Here is a 21,358-nt window from a genome sequence, read left to right as displayed (position 1 = left end):
GAAGTAGAAATAATGTCTATCAAGTAAGTAACTTTTTTGGGCTGTCACTAGGTCTGGAAGGTTGAAAACTCCTGCTTAGCTGCATCTCTGAAATTGTTAATAGTGATGCTGATATGCTGTCCTGATATGGACTGCCTCTCGAGAGTAGGCTATAGAGTGGACTGGGTTTCCACCAGAGCCATTTTAGCAACAAGTTTCAGGGAATATGAAAATAGAGAGAGAGAGAGGAATCAGTTTCATAACAGGACTGCTGAAAAAAAATATTTAACAAAAAACCCTACTCAACATTGGGAAAATGAAAGTGAAAATCAGAGTACCGGTAACCTGGAAAGTTATCAGGCTCTAAACAGAAAGTCTGGTCTGATTAATACACGTCAGAAACAGATTCTCATAAGAAGAGCCAAACACATACAAACATGGAGTTTGTGACACTGAAGATGTTGAAGATAGAGTCGCATTTCCACCTTCATTGTTATAAAGTTAGAGAAATCATTTTGCAAAACTCTCAAATGTCACTCTTTGTTTGTCTAGGTAGGGGAGGGCATTTGTGCATGATTTTCGTATCACATTTCATTGTTGTTAATTATTTATTTATTTTATTGTCTGTATAGTCTTATGTAGCCTATATTTCATGTTGCTGAACTTTCATGTATTCATTCATTAATTCTCATTATTATTAACATTAATGGCAGGCCTATGCCATATTTTTATTGTATTATTGTAACTGACACTTTTTGTATGGATGCTTTGGTATGCAAAAAAAACAACAACAACCGTAATGTAATTTCAGTACATAACATAATAAATACATATAAATATGTTTATAATGCTATTATATTAACTAAATAAATAAATAATGTTGACTATTATAAAGTAAAAAAGACAGATCTCCCGCATTAACAGTTAACGTGATGCTAAATCGTTTCAGTTGTTCTGATGTCATCATCGTGTCACGGAAGGTAATCCACTGACTCCCGGTCAGTTCTCGGGAGCCCCCGTGTTTCACGTCAGGACTGGACCAAGAGAGAGGTGGAGTCTTTGGGCTTTGAGCTCTAACTCACCCCATGCCAATCCCCCTCTCCACACTTTCTGCCTCCTTTCTCGCACCATACTCGGACGGGATACACAGCCGCGCAATGGAGTCGGAAGGCAGCCAAAGTAACCTGTCCTCCTCGGACTCTCCGCACGACCCCTGGTAAAAAAAAAACAAAACAAACAAACCTTCCTCTTACTTATCTACATATAAGAGCGTCAGGGCGAAATCAATTAAAAAGTAACTCAACAAAGAGGGAAACGTGTTTTGGCGGAGTCCAGCGCACCTCTCATCCACTCGGATGAGATTCACTGAGACTCACTGCCGTTATTTCAATCTCTGACAATCTTCACGCGGCTCTTCGGTCTTTTCAGATTTATACTCCAACGCGAAGCACTTGTTGATCACTTGTTTGTGTTGTTTTCACAGCAAAATGTTCATCGGTGGTCTGAGCTGGCAGACTACGCAAGGTGAGTAACACTTTACTAAGTCTCTGCACATGCCAGCCAAAGACGGGGATCTGATTCAAATAAAACTCTGAATAAATGTCTTAATATGTCAACCAACTAAAAAGTCTACAGTAGAATCAGTTACAACCTGCAAATTCAATGCAGAATTTAATAACATATAAAGAACATCTCTGCTTAAAATCGAGTTGAAATGTAAGAAATTACTGTGAAGTAAATTAAAGATGGTACACACTGTAAAAAATAAAAAATGACACGATCAATAAGTCATGACACCATGTTTTTACATTACTTCAACCCATCAAAATAAGTTAAGCCATTTTAAACAATTTTTTAAGTTATATGAGATTCGACTAATTTTTGGAAGTAGTGTAAAGTTTAATGTAATTTAAGTTGAAATTACTTGCACAGCCAATTTGATTGTACTTAAAAAATTAAGGCAGCTTTTTTTTTTTTTTTTTTTTTTACAGTGATACATAACAATTCTAAAAACGTTTTTATAATGCATATTGTTTGTACAGCTCCAGTTATGTCATTCACCTTATGCATGCAACTAATAAGCAGTCCTGGATGGCAAAATACATCCATTGGGTTGCTCTGTAATTTGGCTTGATCCTTTGTGCAAAGGCTATACAACAGGTTTAGCTGAATGAATGGAGAAAGTTTTACCAACTGCTGTCATGCTGTAAGCTGTCCTCAGAATGTAGGACACATTGTTGTTTTGAATTACGCTGAGGTATTGTTCATGCCACAAAACTCTTAATAGCCTTCCTGTCATCTGATTCTGCCAGTTATTATGAACATTTACTAGATTAACATTTTCATTAAGCTTGGCAGACACCTACTTAACAGCAAAGTCGGTAACTGAGGTGGCTGAGGAGCATATTTTGGCCTAATATATTGTTAGCCTAAAGTTTGGACTTGAAAATCATATTTGATGTTTTTAAAACAACTATCTAGATGTAGACATCAATAATAGAGCATTAAAGAGTGGATAATGTAATCCAGATCTAAACTTAACATTAAAAGTCTTGTATATTTCACTACATGATGATGACCTCACCTTGTATTTCACATCAGGCTTCTTAGATCATCTCTATTGATGATGTCATTCGTTCACTGTTGATGTCATCCACGAATAATCTTGGTTTTCCCGCACTGATTAAGCTTCTCAGCCCTAATGTGGTAAATAAGTCTTCTTCTCCTGCTTTCTCAGAGGGTTTGAAGGACTACTTCTGCAAGTTTGGTGAAGTGAAAGAGAGTATGGTGATGAGAGATCCAGTTACAAAGCGCTCAAGGTAAGGGAACAACCAACCTGACCCAGAAGCTACAGCAAACATACAAAGGCTTTTATTATTGACTGCATTGTCCTTTTTACACAGAATGGGTGGAGGACGGTGTTGTAATTTTGATCTCTCTTTTGCCTAGGGGTTTCGGATTTGTCACATTTGTTGACCAAGCTGGCGTGGACAAAGTTCTGGCCCAGACCAGACATGAGCTGGACTCCAAAACTGTGAGTTTTAACATAATTTAGTTATGTTCTGCTAACCATTTCATGTGCGTCATTGCCATCCTTTGGCTTATTCTGTCAATTAGCCAAGGGTGCGTTAACTAAATACGTTAGATACACATTTTTTTTAAATATTAGTTTATTTTTTTGCTTTAATGAGTTTTAGTGCAGTGTCTGCGACTGACTGTAATGCCATGATATAGCGATTCGCTATCGTCGCAGATGCTGTGTATGCATGTGAGGTTTCATGCCTTTTCACTTTGGGTTTTGGTCAAACAATTCGGGCGAGAGTGAGAAAAAGTTCCCATCTCAGCCTTTCCTCAATGAGGTTGTCAGGGAAGCATTCCTATTCTGTGTCAATCACTATGGTAACTAGGGGACCCGAACAGGGTATGCTGGGAAGCCATTGTGGTGCCTTGTCTCAAGAGTCTCACCAAACACATTAGACTCATGCGGAATTCAGATTTTTCCCTTGCGGAAAGTCCTTGAGTCTTGTGTGATGTTTTTCTAACAGGTGTATCACTGTTAGAAAGGATATCTTTTTTAAAGTAAGGCCTAGTTTGTAAATGACAACAATCTAAATAATAAAATAAACATGATTTTGCGTTTGTATTTGCAAACTGATTACTAGTTAGAGTAAGAGTGTTAAAAAATGGGAAACTTTGATGAGAGGTCTTGTGTGTTGTGGTGCATCTATTTGTGAGAGTCTTTGTCACTGTGCAGAGCAGGCGGGTCCTGGGACAATGGTGCCCGTTGGTTGCCATGGCGACAGTGGAGTCACCCCCCCAGGGGGTCAGTGGGGAGGGAGGGTGAAGCTTGAAGGAGAAGAAAAAAAAAACTTTCACATCTCTGTCTTTCTCTCCCCTCTACTGAAAGTTTGAACTAGTTCCTCATTTGAGTAAAACACAGCCTTGCACTATGGCAACAGGTAGTACACGGCAAACCACAACGAAACTGTGTGTTTCTGTGCTTCAAAAATAATCTTCAGGTAATTTGTGTAAAAGGTGTTTGGAATTACCCTAAAATTGAGTTGCCATGTGGAATATTATTGACGCCACAAAATAAAAATGTAAAAAAGGTGATTGCGATCTTTTTATTTCACAATTCAGGACTTTTTTTTCTCACAATTGCAAGTTTACATCTCACAATTCTGGAAAAAAATGTTTCTCTGAATTCTAAGTTTACGTTTCACGATTCTGACTTTTTTTCTCTGAATTCTAAGTTTACATCTTGCAATTCTGACTTTTTTCCTCAGAATTCAGAATTTACACCTCGTGATTCTGACTTCTTTTCCTCAAAATTCTGAGTTTGTATTCCGCGATTCTGACTTTTTCCCTCAGAATTCGAAATTACATCTCATGATTCAGACTTTTTTACATCTTGGAATTCACAAACTTTTTTTCTCCGAATTCTGAGTTTACATCTTGTAATTCTGACTTTTTTCCCTCAGAATTTTGAGTTTACATCTCACAATTGTGACTTTTTTCTCTAACGTCTCACGGTAAACTTAGAATTGTGAGATATAAGCTTGCAATTTTGAGACAAAAAAATTCAGAATGAAGAGATATACAGTAATAAGTATATACTTTTTTTATATTTTTATTCCGTGGTGGAAATAAGCTTCCATACTATTCGAACCGTTTTCCGAGGCTGACAGAGACTGGAAAAGCCCGACGGACTCTTAAATAAAACCAACATAATAACTAAAGAGAACATTTAGAAAGTGTCTCTCAGCTCCAGTCTTCCACAGCGTGGCCGCTTGTGCTGTTTTCTAAGTGCCTCCCCCCTGAGAGAGAGGCAGGCAGAGCCAGGGGAACATGGAGGCCTTTGTCCTGCTTTACCTCTATGACTGTGCCCCTGTGAAGGTGCCTTATGGCTGCTCGCCTGGGCCGACTTTAAACTGGAGATTAGCTTAACGAGCTCAGCGATGGGCCGGTGGAGGAGGGGAGGCCAGGAAAGAAAGAGAGAAATGTGTGCGGCACAACTCATAAAAATCACGATTTTAAGTCAGCGGTCTTGGGACGCACTGTTGAACTTTCTTGTAGATGATGCAGTCATTTGCTTGTGTGTTTGTCTGCATGTGATTGATACACATTCTGCTAACAGGGTGTCAGCGACTGACCCTGAAGGATTGACCTGATTAGTTAAGTCTATTGACTTAAAATAGTTTTGACAGGGATGGCAATTTTGGCTGTTTAAGGACACATTGTGGTCAAATGCTGTTAGAATATATCCTTTTTAGTGTATTTCAGAAATCATGTATGCATGTTTGGAATATTTTTTTTTATGTTAAAGAAAGCTGTGTAGCTATATGTTTATATTTCCTCAAAATGGAAAAGTTGTGAATCAAAGGGGAATGTTATTCCCTGAGCCACAGAGAAGTATTGACAGCATCTTAAAACACCCTCAAAGTAAACACACAAATCAAAGTCTCTGTACAAAATGTGCATCTGTAGTGCACACTTCAATACTGAAGTGTACTAGCTCTGTTAGTGATACTCGGAAAGGTTCTCACTGTAATATTGACCTCTGGGTCAATGGCAAATAAAGAGTGTCCAAGATAAAGAAAAGGAAACATGTTACATGACACCACTAAACACTGAAAACTTTTTATGCGTTTTTGCCGTTCATTTACCTGACAACGGCTTTTTGGGGGCTGTTTTTGAACACGATACAGTTATCGTCTCTGTGTAAACGTGAATTTGTGAAAACAGTGACGTTATGCGCTTGCATTCAGTCTAAAGGCACTTAGTGTTTCTTTACAAACTAACATCGCCAACTACTGGCTTGGCAGCAGAATACAGCATTTTAAGTCATTTTCGTGGATCCGTGTGAACGGGGATCGTTTGTTGTCTATATGCGAAAAACACAAAGCAAGGTGCATTGTTGTCGTGTTACCCTACCCTAACACATGTCATGTTCTTAGAAATTAGCTTTTTTTATTCTCGTTTGTTTCAGGTGGTTTTGAATAACTTTTATTCTGTTTAACAAAATGTTAAATCTTAAAATAAAAATGTCCTTTGGTGCAACCATCCAGTTAAACGTAATAAACATTTTCTTTTTATTAGCTTTTTTTATTCTCGTTTGTTTCAGGTGGTTTTGAATAACTTTTATTCTGTTTAACAAAATGTTAAATCTTAAAATAAAAATGTCCTTTGGTGCAACCATCCAGTTAAACGTAATAAACATTTTCTTTTTATTAGCTTTTTTTATTCTCGTTTGTTTCAGGTGGTTTTGAATAACTTTTATTCTGTTTAACAAAATGTTAAATCTTAAAATAAAAATGTCCTTTGGTGCAACCATCCAGTTAAACGTAATAAACATTTTCTTTTTATCCTAAACTAACCTTGCTTTGTCATAAAATGATCTGATATTTTAAGAGACTTTTTGACACAGTCATGAGCGTCTGCAGGGGTTTTGATATCATTTGATACCCGTTTAATTTTTTTTAAATTAATTTTAATTGCATATATACGTTTATATACATTTTTATAAGCAGTGAAGCAGATTTGTTAAAATATTATTTTAATAATAATAATAATAATAAAAGATTATTTCAAAAACTGAATTCTTTAAATTATTTTTTTTATTATTATTAGTTATCAGGACAGGTGTACCACCCTGATATTTTTAACAATATGATTTAATGGCCCCAAAAATATCAAAATAAATTTTAATTCAGAATTAAAAAAACATGCTTACAATAGAAATGCAATTCATTCATTCATTGTAAGTATAAACTGCATTTTAATGTATTTTTTTAAAACAATTAATAGACAAAAAAAAACCTAATTTTTAATTTCATGTCATTTAATTTTGATAAAATTAAAAGATATAAGCAAATATTAAAGACGGAAAAAGTGAAAAGTAGGAGAGTTGAAAAACTCATACTATTTGTGAATGTCTGTAGTGGTTAAATGTACTTTAAAAGCACTATGTATGTAAAGACATACTCAGAATAGAAGATGTGTATTTATTGTATGTATAATGTATTTTTAAAAATTAACAATAATAATCTCATTTCATTGACCCATTTCCTGGATAAAATGCAAAGGATATTAACAAATATTAAAGACTGAAAAAGTGTCAAAGACCACTAATAATCTGATTTTAATAAATGTCTATGATGGTTAAACATACAAGCCCCTACTGATTCCATTACTTTTCAATGTCTCTTCACCCTCCACATAGTCAAAATCAACTCCAATGACAATAATCTGCTTTATATGCCTTCCTCTCATGTGCGTCGGTGCTGTATGTTGATTTTGTTTGTTTGTGTGTGTGTCTGTTTGTTTGTTTTTGATTGTGCACAGGAGTGGTGCGGCCTCAGCAATGTTGTGGACCGGAGGTGACTATCAGAGTAGTCTAGAAACTATAGACATAAACCATAGCTTCTGCATAAGATCTCTGTTCAGATTAGCTTAGCCTCTTCATTTTACTCTCTAGATTCACAAAGAAACTCTGTTACTCGTAGTCTGGTGTATGAAAATAAACAAGCAACTCTGGTAAACTGCTGTAGTTTACCTCAGAGATGCTAGCTCTTTAGCGTAGCTCTATTCGAACCCTCTCTCGGACAGACTAATCATTATTGCTGCTAGCGCTGTACTGCCTTCACTGTCTTCTAGAATTTAACCTCAGTACAGCATGATGTAGACTAGCATTTGGTAAATAGATGGACTAGACTATAGACTAATATAGAGTATCTTGAGTATCTGTAATCTAGTTTGTTGATTGTTTCAACGGGTGCTGATCGACAAATTATCTGCACATGGTTCATTAAAAAAAAAAAAAAAAAAAAAAACTAATGGTATCAAATGTTGTTGCTACATTTACACAGATCTACAGTACTAGCTTTTTAGCTACTTCAACATTGTTTTAATGTATTTAATTACAAATATACAGTAGTTTTCAAGGAGCTGGATACAGTGTTTTACAGCTCATTTTCCATATTCGGACACAATTAAACAGTATTCAAATCTGCAGAAAGAAAGAAAAGAAAAGAAATAGAAAGAAAGACATGCAAAAACAAACAAACACAAACAAACAAAATACTTTTTGTTTGGCTGTCAAAAGAGTGTGTGGGTCAAGGATGCTTTTCTGCTTGAGTTTCTGTGCCTTCTTTTGTTTTCTGACCACTCTTCTTCCAAAGAAATATGGTTTTGGTGTTTCCCTGAGTGTTTTTCATGTCGTCCAGTGATGTTTACAGGAAAGCTGACCCTTCTCTTGTCCGGCGCACTCAGTCACAGGAGGCCATGACAGCCTCTTCTGTCTAGTCATACTTGCCTCTCATAGAAACCTGTACACTTTTCACCCTGTTTTTTTGTCATTTGTGTCGTTACTACACTCTTGTTACCGTTCACACTGACAGCGACAAAGCAACCCCCAGTTTTCCATGAGCGGCGGTGAGCACTAGCGTTGAGAAAAGTCACATTGCGGTGACTGACAGTTGGAGTGAAGACAGTGGAGCATGTTATCTTTTAATATAAGAAACTTTTATTGAGCAAGGAAACATTAAGAGACAGTAAAGACATTTATAACATCACAAAAGACTTCTATTTCAAATAAAAGCTATTCTATTTAAATAGATCAAGGTTTTCACAAAAATACTGAAGTAAAAGACTGAAGTAATAATGCTGAAAATTCAGCTTTGAACTTTGCCATCACAGGAATCTTTTTTAATATATATTGAAATAGAAAAGTTATTTTAATAATATTACGGTTTTTACTGTATTTTGGTTAAAGTAAATCAAGCCTTGATGAGCATAAAAGATTTCTTTTAAAAACACTTACGAACCCCAAACTTTTGAACGGTAGTGTATATCATTTTCTAAATTATGATTTGTATGAATATGCAACAGTTATTATGATGTATTATGCACTGCTGCCATTTACATGCCAAGCTATTTCCTTCCAGAATGATTCATTGTAAAAATAGAGTGATACTTATTTTTACCGACAATACAGCTCATCTGTGATTGGATGTCCAAAAGTTACGCCCAATTGCGCAGCCCAACAATAATATTAGAAATGCCTACAAGCGACCAACAGTACAGCGATCTGCCAACATCCAGCAACAAAATCACTGTCAGTGTGAACAGAGCTTTACTCTTCTCTTAATAGTTTCTCACGGTCACTATTGTTCTACATTTCTTTTTCATATTTCTCATCACTCTTGTCCTTCGCTCTGCATGTATTGTACCATCATTCTCAGACAGTACAGTTAATGCAAGGTCCAGCCAGAGCCTTTAAAACACACAGGCAGATGTCACTGCAAGAGACACCAACTGAAACCAGAGCTCAGAGGATGCGAGCTTCTCACTGATGTTCTCATTTACAGTCCCGGGTGTGTTGGTGTCAGTGTTCCTCTTTCTCCAGAATTTCTCTAAACTAGACCTTCTCCTCTCAAACTCTCCTCTAGATTGACCCGAAAGTTGCCTTCCCGCGGCGAGCCCAGCCTAAGGTATGTGCCTGACTGGTCAACATGGTCAAGACGAGACGCTTGTGCTATATAATATCCAGATTTTTGTCATTTTTGAAGATCTTCATCTCTTCACCCTCTCTCTCTTTTTCAGTTGGTGACTCGGACAAAGAAAATCTTTGTTGGAGGCCTGTCGGTGAATACTACTATTGAAGATGTAAAGCAGTACTTTGACCAGTTCGGAAAGGTAAGTCGCCTTTGTGTGAAACAAGTGAAGGCTTTATGGGATATCCTGGTGATAAAATAAAGAGATAAGCCTTGAGAGGCAGTATGGTATAGTGCTTTTACTATGGGTAAGTGATGTACTTAGGCTTGGCAAAAGGATGAAATACAATACCATATGATAATCAGAATAAACAATTCTTGTGATAAAGGTCCAATGTTAAGCAATTTATAGTTGCCAAGTAACGCACATTCAGCAATATTAATTTGGGGTCATAAAGATTTTTTTCATCTTTTGAAGAAGTCTCTTATGCTCATTTAGGCTGCATTTATTTGATCAAAAATGCAATAAAACCAGTAATATTGTGAAATATTTTTACAATGTAAAATAACTGTTTTCTGTTTTAATAGATGTTAAAATGTAATTTATTCATGTGATCAAAGCTGAATTTTCAGCATCATTACTCCAGTCTTCAGTGTCACATGATCCTTCAGAAATCATTCTAATTTGCTGATTTGAAGCTCAAGAAACATGTCTTATAATTACCGATGTTAAAAATGGTGCTTAATATTTTTTTGTGAAAACCTTGATACATTTTTTTCACGATTCTTTTATGTAAGCAAACTTCAAAACGTATTATAAAAGTATTAATTTCTTAAAAAAAAAATAATAAGAATCTTACTGACCCCAAACATTTGAACATTATTGTAGAATGTACGGTAACGTGTTTGTTTCTAGTCAATTTAAAACGGTATCAAACATGACTCATCCAATCAGAATTTACAGTTGGAATGATTCATTTTTAAAACAATTTTCAAATAAAATAACAGAAAAGAATCATTCTGAGGTTTTTCAAAGGTGTACTGAGTGCAATTTGAGCCAGTTTGGTGGGGAAGCGTGAAAGAGGGAACAAGAAAGGCGCAGAGAGACAGAAAGAGTTGGGGTAGAGTTTGAGAGTTTGAAGGGGTGAATTTTGTTTGCTGGGGAAGGTGGGGGAGATTACTTGAATCTGAATTAATTTGATGGAACAGCTGCTACTGCCCTCAGCCCCCCTCCTACCCGGTTACCACGGTGACCCTGCCCATCCATTGTCCCCAAGTAATTTAGCGGGCAAAAGGTTTTGTGTTTGGGGTGTGTGTGTGTAGGAGAGAAAATGAGGTAGAGACTGTGTGTTTAGGGGGAGGACAAATGTTCATAACTGAAGTAACACAACAATACACCCCAAAAACTGATGTGCTATAGATCTTCAATTGTTTCTTTGCATCACACTTCAATCACACATTGTCAGTGATTTGGGTGCAAGACTTTGATAGAAAATAATTCATCATTCTTGAGCCATACTTGAGTGTGGAATGCAGACAGAGAGAGAAAAAAGAGAGAGAGATGATAGTGGCAGCCACCCGGGGAAGTTGCAGATTAGTTTGCCTCACTGGTCACTTTGTGTTCTGGCCTGGTTTGAACAAGGGATGGAGAGAGGGAGCGATGGAGAGAGAAAAACACCATGAGAAGAAGCACACAGAACAAGAAGGGAATCAATTTGGAACTCAATTACATAAGATACTAGAAAATAGAAAGGTTTTCAAGATATTAAATACAAAAGTGTGAAAAGTGAGAGCAACACTAAGATTTCTGACCCTTAAGTCCCTGATATACTCACAGCGAAATTCTTTTTTGTTCTTTGCTCAGGGGGTAAAAAAAATGAAATTCCTTTGCAGCGGATATACTGATGACGAACATTACGACGCCGTTCACGCTCCTGAGAGCGGCGTTTAGATAAATATGTAAATATGTGTTGCTCGCTTTTCTCTCAATAACAAAATAAACAAAAATGACAGCGTTGAGAAAGCAGTTGAGAAAGCATCTGATCATAAAGATGTGGATAAAATTAAAGTTGTGAGAAAACAGCGGTCGAGAAAGCATCTGATCGAAGCGATGTGGATACAATGACAGCGTTGAAAAAACAGCTGTTGAGAAAGCATCTGATCAAGTCAAGTCATCTTCATTTATATAACGCTTTTAACAATGTAGATTGTTCCAAAGCGGCTTTACAGTGATAATAGGAAATTAAAGTAACAGAGATGGTTTTGGCTTTATAGCAGCTCTAGAATAAAGTTATTGTCCAGCTAAAGTTAATTTTGATTGATTCACTTCCGTCGCGACGATCATTAGATCATCTCTGCGCAAACTTTAAAAACGCGAACCCGTGAGAACGCTGATGGCGTGCACATGCATATTACGAGTTCAGTCTATAGGTATGCGCGTTTGAATATATGTGTGCAGGCGTGTAGTCCTTCGCTACAAACCAACCCTCAACAAACTACTTGTCTGGCCTTAAAATTTATAATACAGAATTTTTATTGCTTCCGCGTAGCTACGCGAACCGGAATTATCCCGACAACGCTTTATCTATAGAGAGGTAAAGGGAGGGGAGGGAGGCCTTCACAGAGCAGAGACTAGTTGACACTTCAGGACTGCGTTGTCGTCGCGTCCAGCCGCAGGTCCTTCATCAGATCTGGATACGGCCTGGATCCGGAAGACTGCGGTAAACCTCGGGATGAACAGAGAGACTAATATTAGCGTAGACGCCATTTTTCTTATGATGTAACGAGTACATCAGGATTTATGGGGAGTGTTCCCGGTTCCGGCTGACCTGATCTATGCAGCCTAAAATTGAATTATAGAAGTCTATAATGTGTTATGTGTATGCTAGGTCAAAGAGATGTGTTTTTAGTCTAGCTCTGAACTGACAGAGTGTGTCTGCTTCCCGGACAATGTTAGGAAGACTGTTCCAAAGTTTTGGTGCTAAATAGCAAAAGGATCTACCGCCAGCAGTCGATTTTGATATTCTAGGTATTATCAACTGGCCGGAATTTTGAGATCGTAATAGACGTGAAGGACTATAATGCGTTAAGAGCTCGCTCATACTGCGGAGCTAAACCATTTAGTGCTTTGTAATTAATCAGCAATATTTAAAAATTTATACAATGTTTAATAGGGAGCCAAGGCAGTGTTGACAGAACAGGGCTAATATGGTCATACTTCCTGGTTCTGGTAAGAGCTTGAGCTGCTGCGTTTTGAACTAGCTGTAATTTGTTTATTAAGCGTGCAGGGCAACCACATATAAGAGCATTACAATAATCTAGCCTTGAGGTCATGAACGCATGAACTAATTGTTCCGCATTTGTCAATGAGAGCATATGGCGTAATTTAGATATATTTTTAAGATGGAAAAATGCGGTTTTACAGATACTAGACACGTGACTTTCAAATGAAAGATTGGTATCAAAGAGCACACCCAGGTTCCTAACTGACGACGAAGACTTGACAGAGCAGTCATCAAGTGTTAGACAGTATTCTAGGTTATTACGTGAGGAAGTTTTTTGTCCAATAATTAGAATCTCTGTTTTTTCAGAATTAAGTAGTAGGAAATTACTAGTCATCCAATTTTTTATATCAGCTATACATTCTGTTAATTTTGTGAATTGGTAAGTTTCGAAGGGCGTGAAGAAATATAGAGCTGAGTATCATCGGCATAACAGTGAAAACGAATTCCATGCTTCCTAATAATATCTCCCAAGGGTAGCATGTACAGAGTGAACAGCAACGGTCCTAGTACTGAGCCTTGTGGTACGACCATACTGAACTTGTGATCGATAAGACATCTCTTCATTTACTGCTACAAACTGATAACGGTCAGATAAGTATGATTTAAACCATGCTAGTGCAATTCCACTAATGCCAACATTATTTTCGAGTCTATTTAAAAGAATGTTGTGGTCAATAGTGTCAAATGCAGCACTAAGATCGAGTAACACTAATAGAGAGATACAACCACGATCGGATGATAAGAGCAAATCATTTGTGACTCTAATTAGAGCTGTCTCAGTACTATGGTACGGTTTAAATCCTGACTGAAAATCCTCGCAGATATTGTTTATTTCTAAAAAGGAATAGTTGTGAGGGGGGACTTTTGCTTGAGAATATATTCATTTCTATCATAATATCATTAACTGTTGTTTTTGCTGTTATGTCCAAGACTGCCATATTGTCAACCGCAACATAAAATAATGCCAAATGATAGAAAATTAAATGTTCATAAAATGTATGAAATTAAATGAACACTTATTTGAAATAAAATGTTAAAAAAAAATGTTAAAAAAAAAGAATTTTCATTTTGGCCAGAATCGAAATCATTGACCGAAACAGGTCACATTTTGACTGTGTCAGTATCTACTTTGTACGAACAACACGGATAAGCTACAATAGTCAAACAAGTTGGTTAAAAAATTATGCTAGAGTAGGTAAAATTTGTTTGGCTGAATTTTCAAGAGGTGGCTCATTGCCGAAGAAATTTTCTACTACTGGTTTATCACCTAAGAACATGACGCATTGATCAACATGTCGAGTTCAATTACTCAATTACCCAAATTACATTAATTTACATTGAATTTTAAACCCAAATTACATTAAACCCAAAATACATTAAACTTTATTTTTGATTCCAGTTTTCGGTTAAATGAAAACTTTAATTTCCGTTTTGGTAAACAAAACAAAAATCTTTATAGTGCATCACTAATTTTAAAATGAATTGATTTTATTCATTGATAAAATAAAGTGCAAGGCTGTTATAAGATTTTGGCTAAGTGGACACAGTTATCAGCTGACAATCTCAAAATGACCAAATATCAACCAATTAATAACTAGTAATATTAAACCATACTGCAATACTAGGCAAGTGGATTTCTTTTTCCAGGCACACACACTAAAAGATGAGTAAAAGGAAATGGAGAGAGCGCAGAGAGTGTTATTGGTCTTTTAGTTTGTTTTCACCAAGAGACTGTGAGCATTTGTGCACATTAAGTGTTGATTGGTCAGGCTGTCCACTTGTTTTTCAGATTTGGATTGAATATGAAACTGTTTTTCTGCCTCTCTCTCGCTCACACATTACGCCCTCTAAGTTTGACCTTTCACCTCTAACCTTTAAGCTTAAGCTGACGCACTTTTGCACACACATACAGACAGTAAAACACAAGACAAATACACTTTCGTGCTTTAAAGGAGTACACTTATTTGATATGTGGACCAAAATACTAAAGCACATGTAAAGTACCTGATTAATATCATAACTGTAGTGTGTTATTCAATATTACATTTTAAATGTACTAAACTGCAACTTCATCATTACAAATGTGCAATTACAAATACATTTAAATACACGACATGCACGTTTCAATAGAAATGACTTTAAGTATATTTTAAATACTTTTCAGTACAATTGGCAGTACACATTCATTTACACTTATCTGTAATGAGTACTCTTTTTAAAAGTATGCCAAAGTGTACTTCTTTTTTACAAGGGTGACCCTTAAAAAAACCTTAAAATCAAAATTTCAGTTTGTGGCCTTTAATGGATGTCAGTTAGCATTAAAGCTATTGACTGTATAAGCTAGCGTACTACTAAAAGTTGACAAAACTAGCAGATGTACGCATATTATTTTTCTCCAATCAAATGCCCCTAATATCAACTGAAACTGACTTTCATGTAGTATTATTATGGTTCATGTCACAAACTTCCTGTTACAATAGGAAACACATCACATGATCGAAAACTGACTAATGCTACATAACAAATAATAAATTAATGTATGAATTCAATCTCTCTTCCTGTCCCACAGGTGGATGACGCCATGCTTATGTTTGACAAAACCACCAACAGGCACAGAGGTAAATTTCCCTTTATCTTTCTTTAAATAACTAAGCGCGTCAATGGCAGCCATTCTCCTGTTTGCTCCTTCCTTTCCTAAACCTGGTCCAATCTGTCTCCGTCTCCTCTCCATGGCCCTCCATCCTGTACTCTGTAGGATAAGCGGTAGGTGAGGAGAGAGATTGAGTAATTAGTGTGTTCGTTAATCGGGGTTTAGGCTAAAACCTTGTTAAGCGCCCTTCCCTCCCCCTGCCGGTTCTACAGCACATCGATTATGACAGCTTGCATGGCTTTACCGCAGCCTTTCAACCCAGCGGAGAGGTGGAGGAGATGAGACACATGGAAACACAGACAGGGGACAAGAGCAGCACTTGAGAAGGAAGAGAGAAGCAAGTTTTTGCTGGAAAAAAATGTAGCTGCACATCTTTTTGTTGAGAAAATCTAGCACTGTTTACGGAGACAAAGTGGACACGTGTATGACCGCTAAGGTTTAAAATAGAATACAGGTCACAGGAAATCTGTATAATTACAGTATTAAGGTTGGACCTTAAGGACAATCACATTCACAAACATTCAACCTCAAAATGGAGAAGTTACAGGCATGCGGAAAGAGCACATGAAATTCATTTTTACAAATACTTGTTGGAGTCAAAAAATCTGGGACCACAATCTTGGATCATTTAAATGTGAATATGAAGTGGGAACATTTTATTTTGACATTTTACAAGAAGGAAATGTTTTGAGGTAAAATATTTAGTTTCAGACTTTTGGACCCCACTTTATCCCTAATTAAAAAGTACAGTGACTGTATCAGACTGTATCATAGGTAATGTATACTATGGTACTCCCTTGGTACATGTCCAAAAAACATGGTAGTATCATGGTACTTTTTGTGATGTCATAATCATATTTATTGAGAAAGGCAGTAGATAAGTAGTTAAGTAATTTCACTTAAATGACAATTAATAGGTAATTTTCATTGCCATTTAAGTGAAATTACTGAACTTAAATATACGAGCTTGATGAGTTTGGCATCCGAACTTCTCACCTGAAGTTGAACTGAAGTATATGAACTGTAGACATTGTTTATAATGATGGCTAAAGTGGAAATCCAAATGTAAACTGCGGTCTGAGTGTCTGGACTCTTTCTTCCCTCAGGGTTTGGATTTGTGACATTTGAGAATGAAGATGTAGTGGAGAAAGTCTGTGAGATCCACTTCCACGAGATCAACAACAAAATGGTGAGAGTTCTAATTCTGAGACGCTGTTTCGTTTCAGAAGAAAAGTTAAAAAGTTAAACCTTATGTTTGACTGACAGATATCTTCCCTTTCCAATCACAGGTGGAGTGTAAGAAAGCCCAACCCAAGGAAGTGATGTCACCCACAGGCTCTTCAAGAGGTCGTGCTCGTGTCATGCCCTATGGGATGGACGCCTTCATGCTTGGCATAGGAATGCTGGGTAAGAGTGGCATGGATGATTAGGGCTCCAAGTAATGAAAAGCATAGTGTGGACTCTTCTGCCCTCTGCTGTTAAGAGTGAAAAGTGCAACCTGTACTGGTCCAAGAATTCATACTGAATACACAAATTGTATACTTTCATTCTACTACATTGATCAATATTAATTTAATATGATTTGATGAGTGACATTTTTTTTCCCAGGGTATCCAGGGTTCCAGGCAGCAACATATGCTGGTCGCAGCTATACTAGTCTCACCCCAGGATACACATATCAGTTCCCTGGTAAGACTCAATGTCTGGCTCATGCTGTAATACTGTATCAGTGTCTCCATACACTTTTTCACACATTGGTTCATGTGTTTTAACTCTTTCCTGGAATGAATCTTTAGACACTCAGGTATTTAGCAAATCAAATATTGGGTTTTTGAACCAGGAAGTGATTGATTTTCAGTGTATAATTGCATATACACAATTCAGTGAGCATTATGTAATGGTAGGTTGTTGCCAACATTAGGTAACATAGCTAACTAGTTGCTAAATATGCTTGTGAACATGCGGTATTGGTAAAGCATTTGATGTCACACAATTTGCAAATGCACAAAAGAATATACTAATTGTAATAAAAAATATATATTTCCCATTTTGTGATCAGATATTATGTGTAAAAACACCACATATATTAGATTATATGTACAATTTTTTTTTAAATATATATTTTTTATATTTCTGAAAGAAGTCTCCTCCCAAGGTTGCATTTCTTTGATCAAAAATACAGTAAAAACAGTAAAATTGTTTTACGGTTTTCAACTTGAATATATTTTAAAATGTTATTTATTCCTGTGATGACAAAGCAGAATTTTCAGCATCTTCAGAGTTGCATGATCCTTCAGAAATCATTCTAATATGCTTATTTGATGCTCAAGAAACATTTATTATTATCAATGTTTAAAATGGTTGTGCTGCGTAATATTTTTGTGGAAACTGATTTTTTTTTTCAGGCTTCTCTGATGCAAAGAAAGTTCAAAAGAACATAATTTATTGAAATGGAAATATTCCAATCATATTATATTTAATACTTTAAATATTATAACATTATAAATGTTTACTGTCACTTTTGATCCATTTGATGCATCCTTGCCGAATAAAAGTATTAATAAAACGGTAGTGTATATTGTCATATATCACAGTTTTGCAACAGCATTTAAATCAGTGATTTAAACAAACTCACAGTGAATCAAGGCTGCTTGTAAATCTCAGAGAGGCGGTCTGAGACTATCTTTCTATGTGCACTAACTTGTACGCTTGCATGTCTTGCCACTCATTGTTGCTGCCATAGGCCCTGTAGCGCTTCTCCATGTGTGTAGTCTGAACAGCACTTGTGTGGATGTTTAAACGGCTTTCTGTGTTTATCTCTATTCTAGAATTCCACTTAGAGAGGACCCCCCTTCTGACATCACCCCACCCCCCTGAGCTCACAGGTTAGTCCCTCTAAGAGCTTTACAAGCAGCTATTGCACACGGTACCCGCTCACCGTATTTCAACACGCAACAAAGTGTGATTTGAGTGCTGTAAGTTTACGCAGTGACACCACCAGCCAGGAAATCCTGTTTAAAAGCTTACTCAGGCGTTACCACACATTATCAGACCATCATATCTCATACTCTGTATGATGCAAGCACTTTTCCCATTGGTTTCAGCTTGATACTGATTGAGTTCTCTTTCCTGTTTGTTTGCTCGTTCTGCTTGCATGTCTATGTTGTTGTAGCCATTCCTCTGACGGCGTACAACCCCATGGCGGCAGCCGCCGCAGCAGCAGCTGTGGTCAGAGGTGCGAGAATTTCATTTTACATCCTACACATGACCCATTCTCAGGAAATAAGCGCACCCACCCCAATGCGCCTTTTCACTATCCGGCTGACCTATATATCTATAAGATTTCCCGTTCATGAAAAGTGATTGAGATATTGTGGAATATCGATTTCTATTGTAGGCTCAACTCCTTCTCGCTCAGGTGGATTTTTAGGTACCAGCAGCCCTGGGCCGATGGCAGACCTGTATGGAGCGGCCAATCAGGACTCAACTGTCAGTAGCTATATCAGCGCCGCAAGTCCCGCTCCAAGCACTGGATTCAGCCACAGCCTTGGGGTGAGTCAGTCAAATGCAGTGTTGTTACTGTTAACTAAAACTATTAGAAAAGTCATTGAAATAAAATAAATGCGAATATTACATGAAAAAGTTAAATGAAAAAAAAATGTCAATGGAAAATTAGAAATGTCACTTTGGGAAGTACTAAAATGACTAAAACTGAAAAATAATTACAAATAATAAAATGGAAAAAGCACATAAAATTACTAAATTAAACTACAATTGAAATGTAAACTGAAAATATAGAAATAAAAATTCAAAATATTAACAAATAATAAAATAAAATACTCAAATAACGCTGTCGGCAAAGTGAAAAGAAAAATGTAGAAATGTTATTTTTGTATTCATATTGGTTTCATATGGTTTACAAAAAGACATTGTAAAACATCCATCAAGTAAAAAGTAAAGCGTTTATCTTACTTTGAAAACATGCAGTGCATCATGATGTTAATTCTTAAATATTACGTTTTTGGCGAGCCACACCACATGACATTTTTCAACCTGAACTAACCTCGCCATGTGAAAAAGGTCAAATTATTGACCCTGAAACAGTCATGTCTGCAGGGCATATTTTCAAATATTAATAAGCAGTAGGCAGTCTTTTTTTCTTTTAAGAAATAATTATTATTGTTATCTATTAAAAAAAAAATTATAATAATAATTCACACAAAAAAATGATAGTAATAGACGTGTGTTCATGTCATAGTGTGTCACAAGCGTCACATCATTGATGGAGAACATCTGATGCACATGATGAATTTAATAAATCATTTGTTTTTCCTGTGTCTTTTCAATTACAATGCTTTATTTTTACCTTCACAGGGCCCTCTGATTGCTACGGCATTTACTAACGGCTACCATTGAAATGAGTGACAGGTACAACAGTGTTCATCATTCGGACGTCTTCCCTACATCATAAGGAAGGATTTTTAAAGTATGTGAGCTCAATCGAATATAATGGATGCACTCTACGTGCCGCAGGGTTTTATCGTTATTTTATCAAGCTCTCTGTCATTAAATGGTTTTGGATGAGATGAATCGGCCCTAAGCTGATGGAACGGTGGCTACAACACTAATAATGTGATGTGACATATTTCCTGTTTTATGAATTACTGTCATATCAGTCTAACTAACCTCCTGCTCCTCTTATATAGAGCTAAACCTGTAAATAATTAGTTTATTTCTCAGTTTAAAATGCTAACAACTTAAGTGTATTTTTGTCTTAGTTTCTTTTCTCTCTCTCAGTTCTTGTTTAAAGTTTTGTCTTTTTCTGATGATTATGTACATGTAGGCCTGTAATTGTAGAAAAGTCTTTTCAGTTCTTATAAGAGCAATAATCTGTGTCAAATCTATGTGGATCTTTGTAGTGTATTTAAAAGACTAAATCACTTTCAGATGCATTTGGTACATTTTCTACTGAAGAATATAGTGTGATGGGACATCAAAATGTATATTTTGTTAGTTTTGCAACTGGATTTATTACACTGATCATGAAAATAGCAGTAATTACAAGGAGAACATATTTCTCAGACTTAGATTTGACCTTGTTTGTGTAAAATATTGTATATACTGTCTTTTTGATCTGGTCAGATCTATCAGCGTGATTAAGAGTTTTTTTACACTCAAGAACGCGAACGCATGGTATTCTTTATGTCCAAAAATGTTTTTTTTGTTTTTTTCTCCATGATTTGATGAACTTGAACTGTTTTATTTTGTTTTTTGTTGACAGAAGGCAATGTGAATGATGCTACTATTGTGTGTGTGTGTGTGTGAGAGAGCGAATGCATGTCTGATGCTGTCATGATCTAATGTATTATCTTCAGTAAGATGATTTAAAATGTGAATTGTAACCCCTATTTCCACGCTGTCACATTGCTTTTACCAAGTTTATATTCGTAACACAATTCCATTAATCTCTTTTAGAGGTTTAAAGTCTTGTAATAATTTGAATATGAATGTACTTCAATTAAATGAAGATTCTGGTACTGGTTTTAAAAAAAAGCAACACTAATAACACTTTTTATGAAGTAAACAGGATGGCTGTTAATAATTGAAAGTTTTAATGTTTCTTGTTTGAAGCTTGACCCTCTCAAAAAAAAAATGAAATAAAAAATGAAATAAAAAAGTATATTTGGAAATGGCAATTCAATTATTTCAAATTTCAGAACTCCTAGAGGGTTAAACACTGCATGCATGACTCACTTCATGCCAGACGTTGCCTGTTAATGTTAGTCTTTTTTTTATTCACCTATGGCTTCGGGGCTTGTCAAATCGCCTACGGTCTTCTACTGAATCTCTATCTTCTGAAAGCGCTCACTGAACACCCCCGCATAGAAATCTGTATTTATGCGACACTTGTGAGAATACAACGAAACTAAAGATATCTGTCAGGATGAAAC

At 36.3% G+C, this 21,358-nt stretch overlaps 1 protein-coding gene across 4 annotated transcripts; it reads left to right on the top strand.

Annotated features, from left to right (window-relative positions):
- Positions 1–1,004: 1,004 nt before the first annotated feature.
- On the top strand, positions 1,005–21,087 carry msi1b (musashi RNA binding protein 1b). Of its 4 annotated transcripts, none has more exons than XM_084138816.1 (14): positions 1,007–1,195; positions 1,463–1,503; positions 2,717–2,798; positions 2,929–3,013; positions 9,429–9,470; positions 9,583–9,675; positions 15,327–15,375; positions 16,514–16,596; positions 16,697–16,814; positions 17,016–17,096; positions 18,236–18,292; positions 18,580–18,642; positions 18,826–18,959; positions 19,782–21,087. In XM_084138816.1, the coding sequence occupies exons 1-14, from the start codon at positions 1,065–1,067 to the stop codon at positions 19,821–19,823; spliced, it is 1,101 nt and encodes a 366-aa protein (XP_083994942.1). In that variant the 5' UTR covers positions 1,007–1,064; the 3' UTR covers positions 19,824–21,087. The 4 variants fall into 4 exon arrangements, with proteins under 4 accessions (XP_083994944.1, XP_083994942.1, XP_083994943.1 ...); XM_084138815.1 differs by having other exon boundaries at positions 1,009–1,195; positions 18,805–18,959; XM_084138818.1 differs by lacking the exon at positions 18,236–18,292 and having other exon boundaries at positions 1,005–1,195.
- Positions 21,088–21,358: the final 271 nt, after the last annotated feature.

Source organism: Abramis brama (assembly GCF_963993115.1).
Source record: "Abramis brama genome assembly, chromosome: 16".
NCBI lineage: Eukaryota > Metazoa > Chordata > Actinopteri > Cypriniformes > Leuciscidae > Abramis > Abramis brama.
The sequence above is the reverse complement of the archived record's forward strand: the minus strand, read 5'-3'. Positions and strand labels throughout refer to the sequence as shown.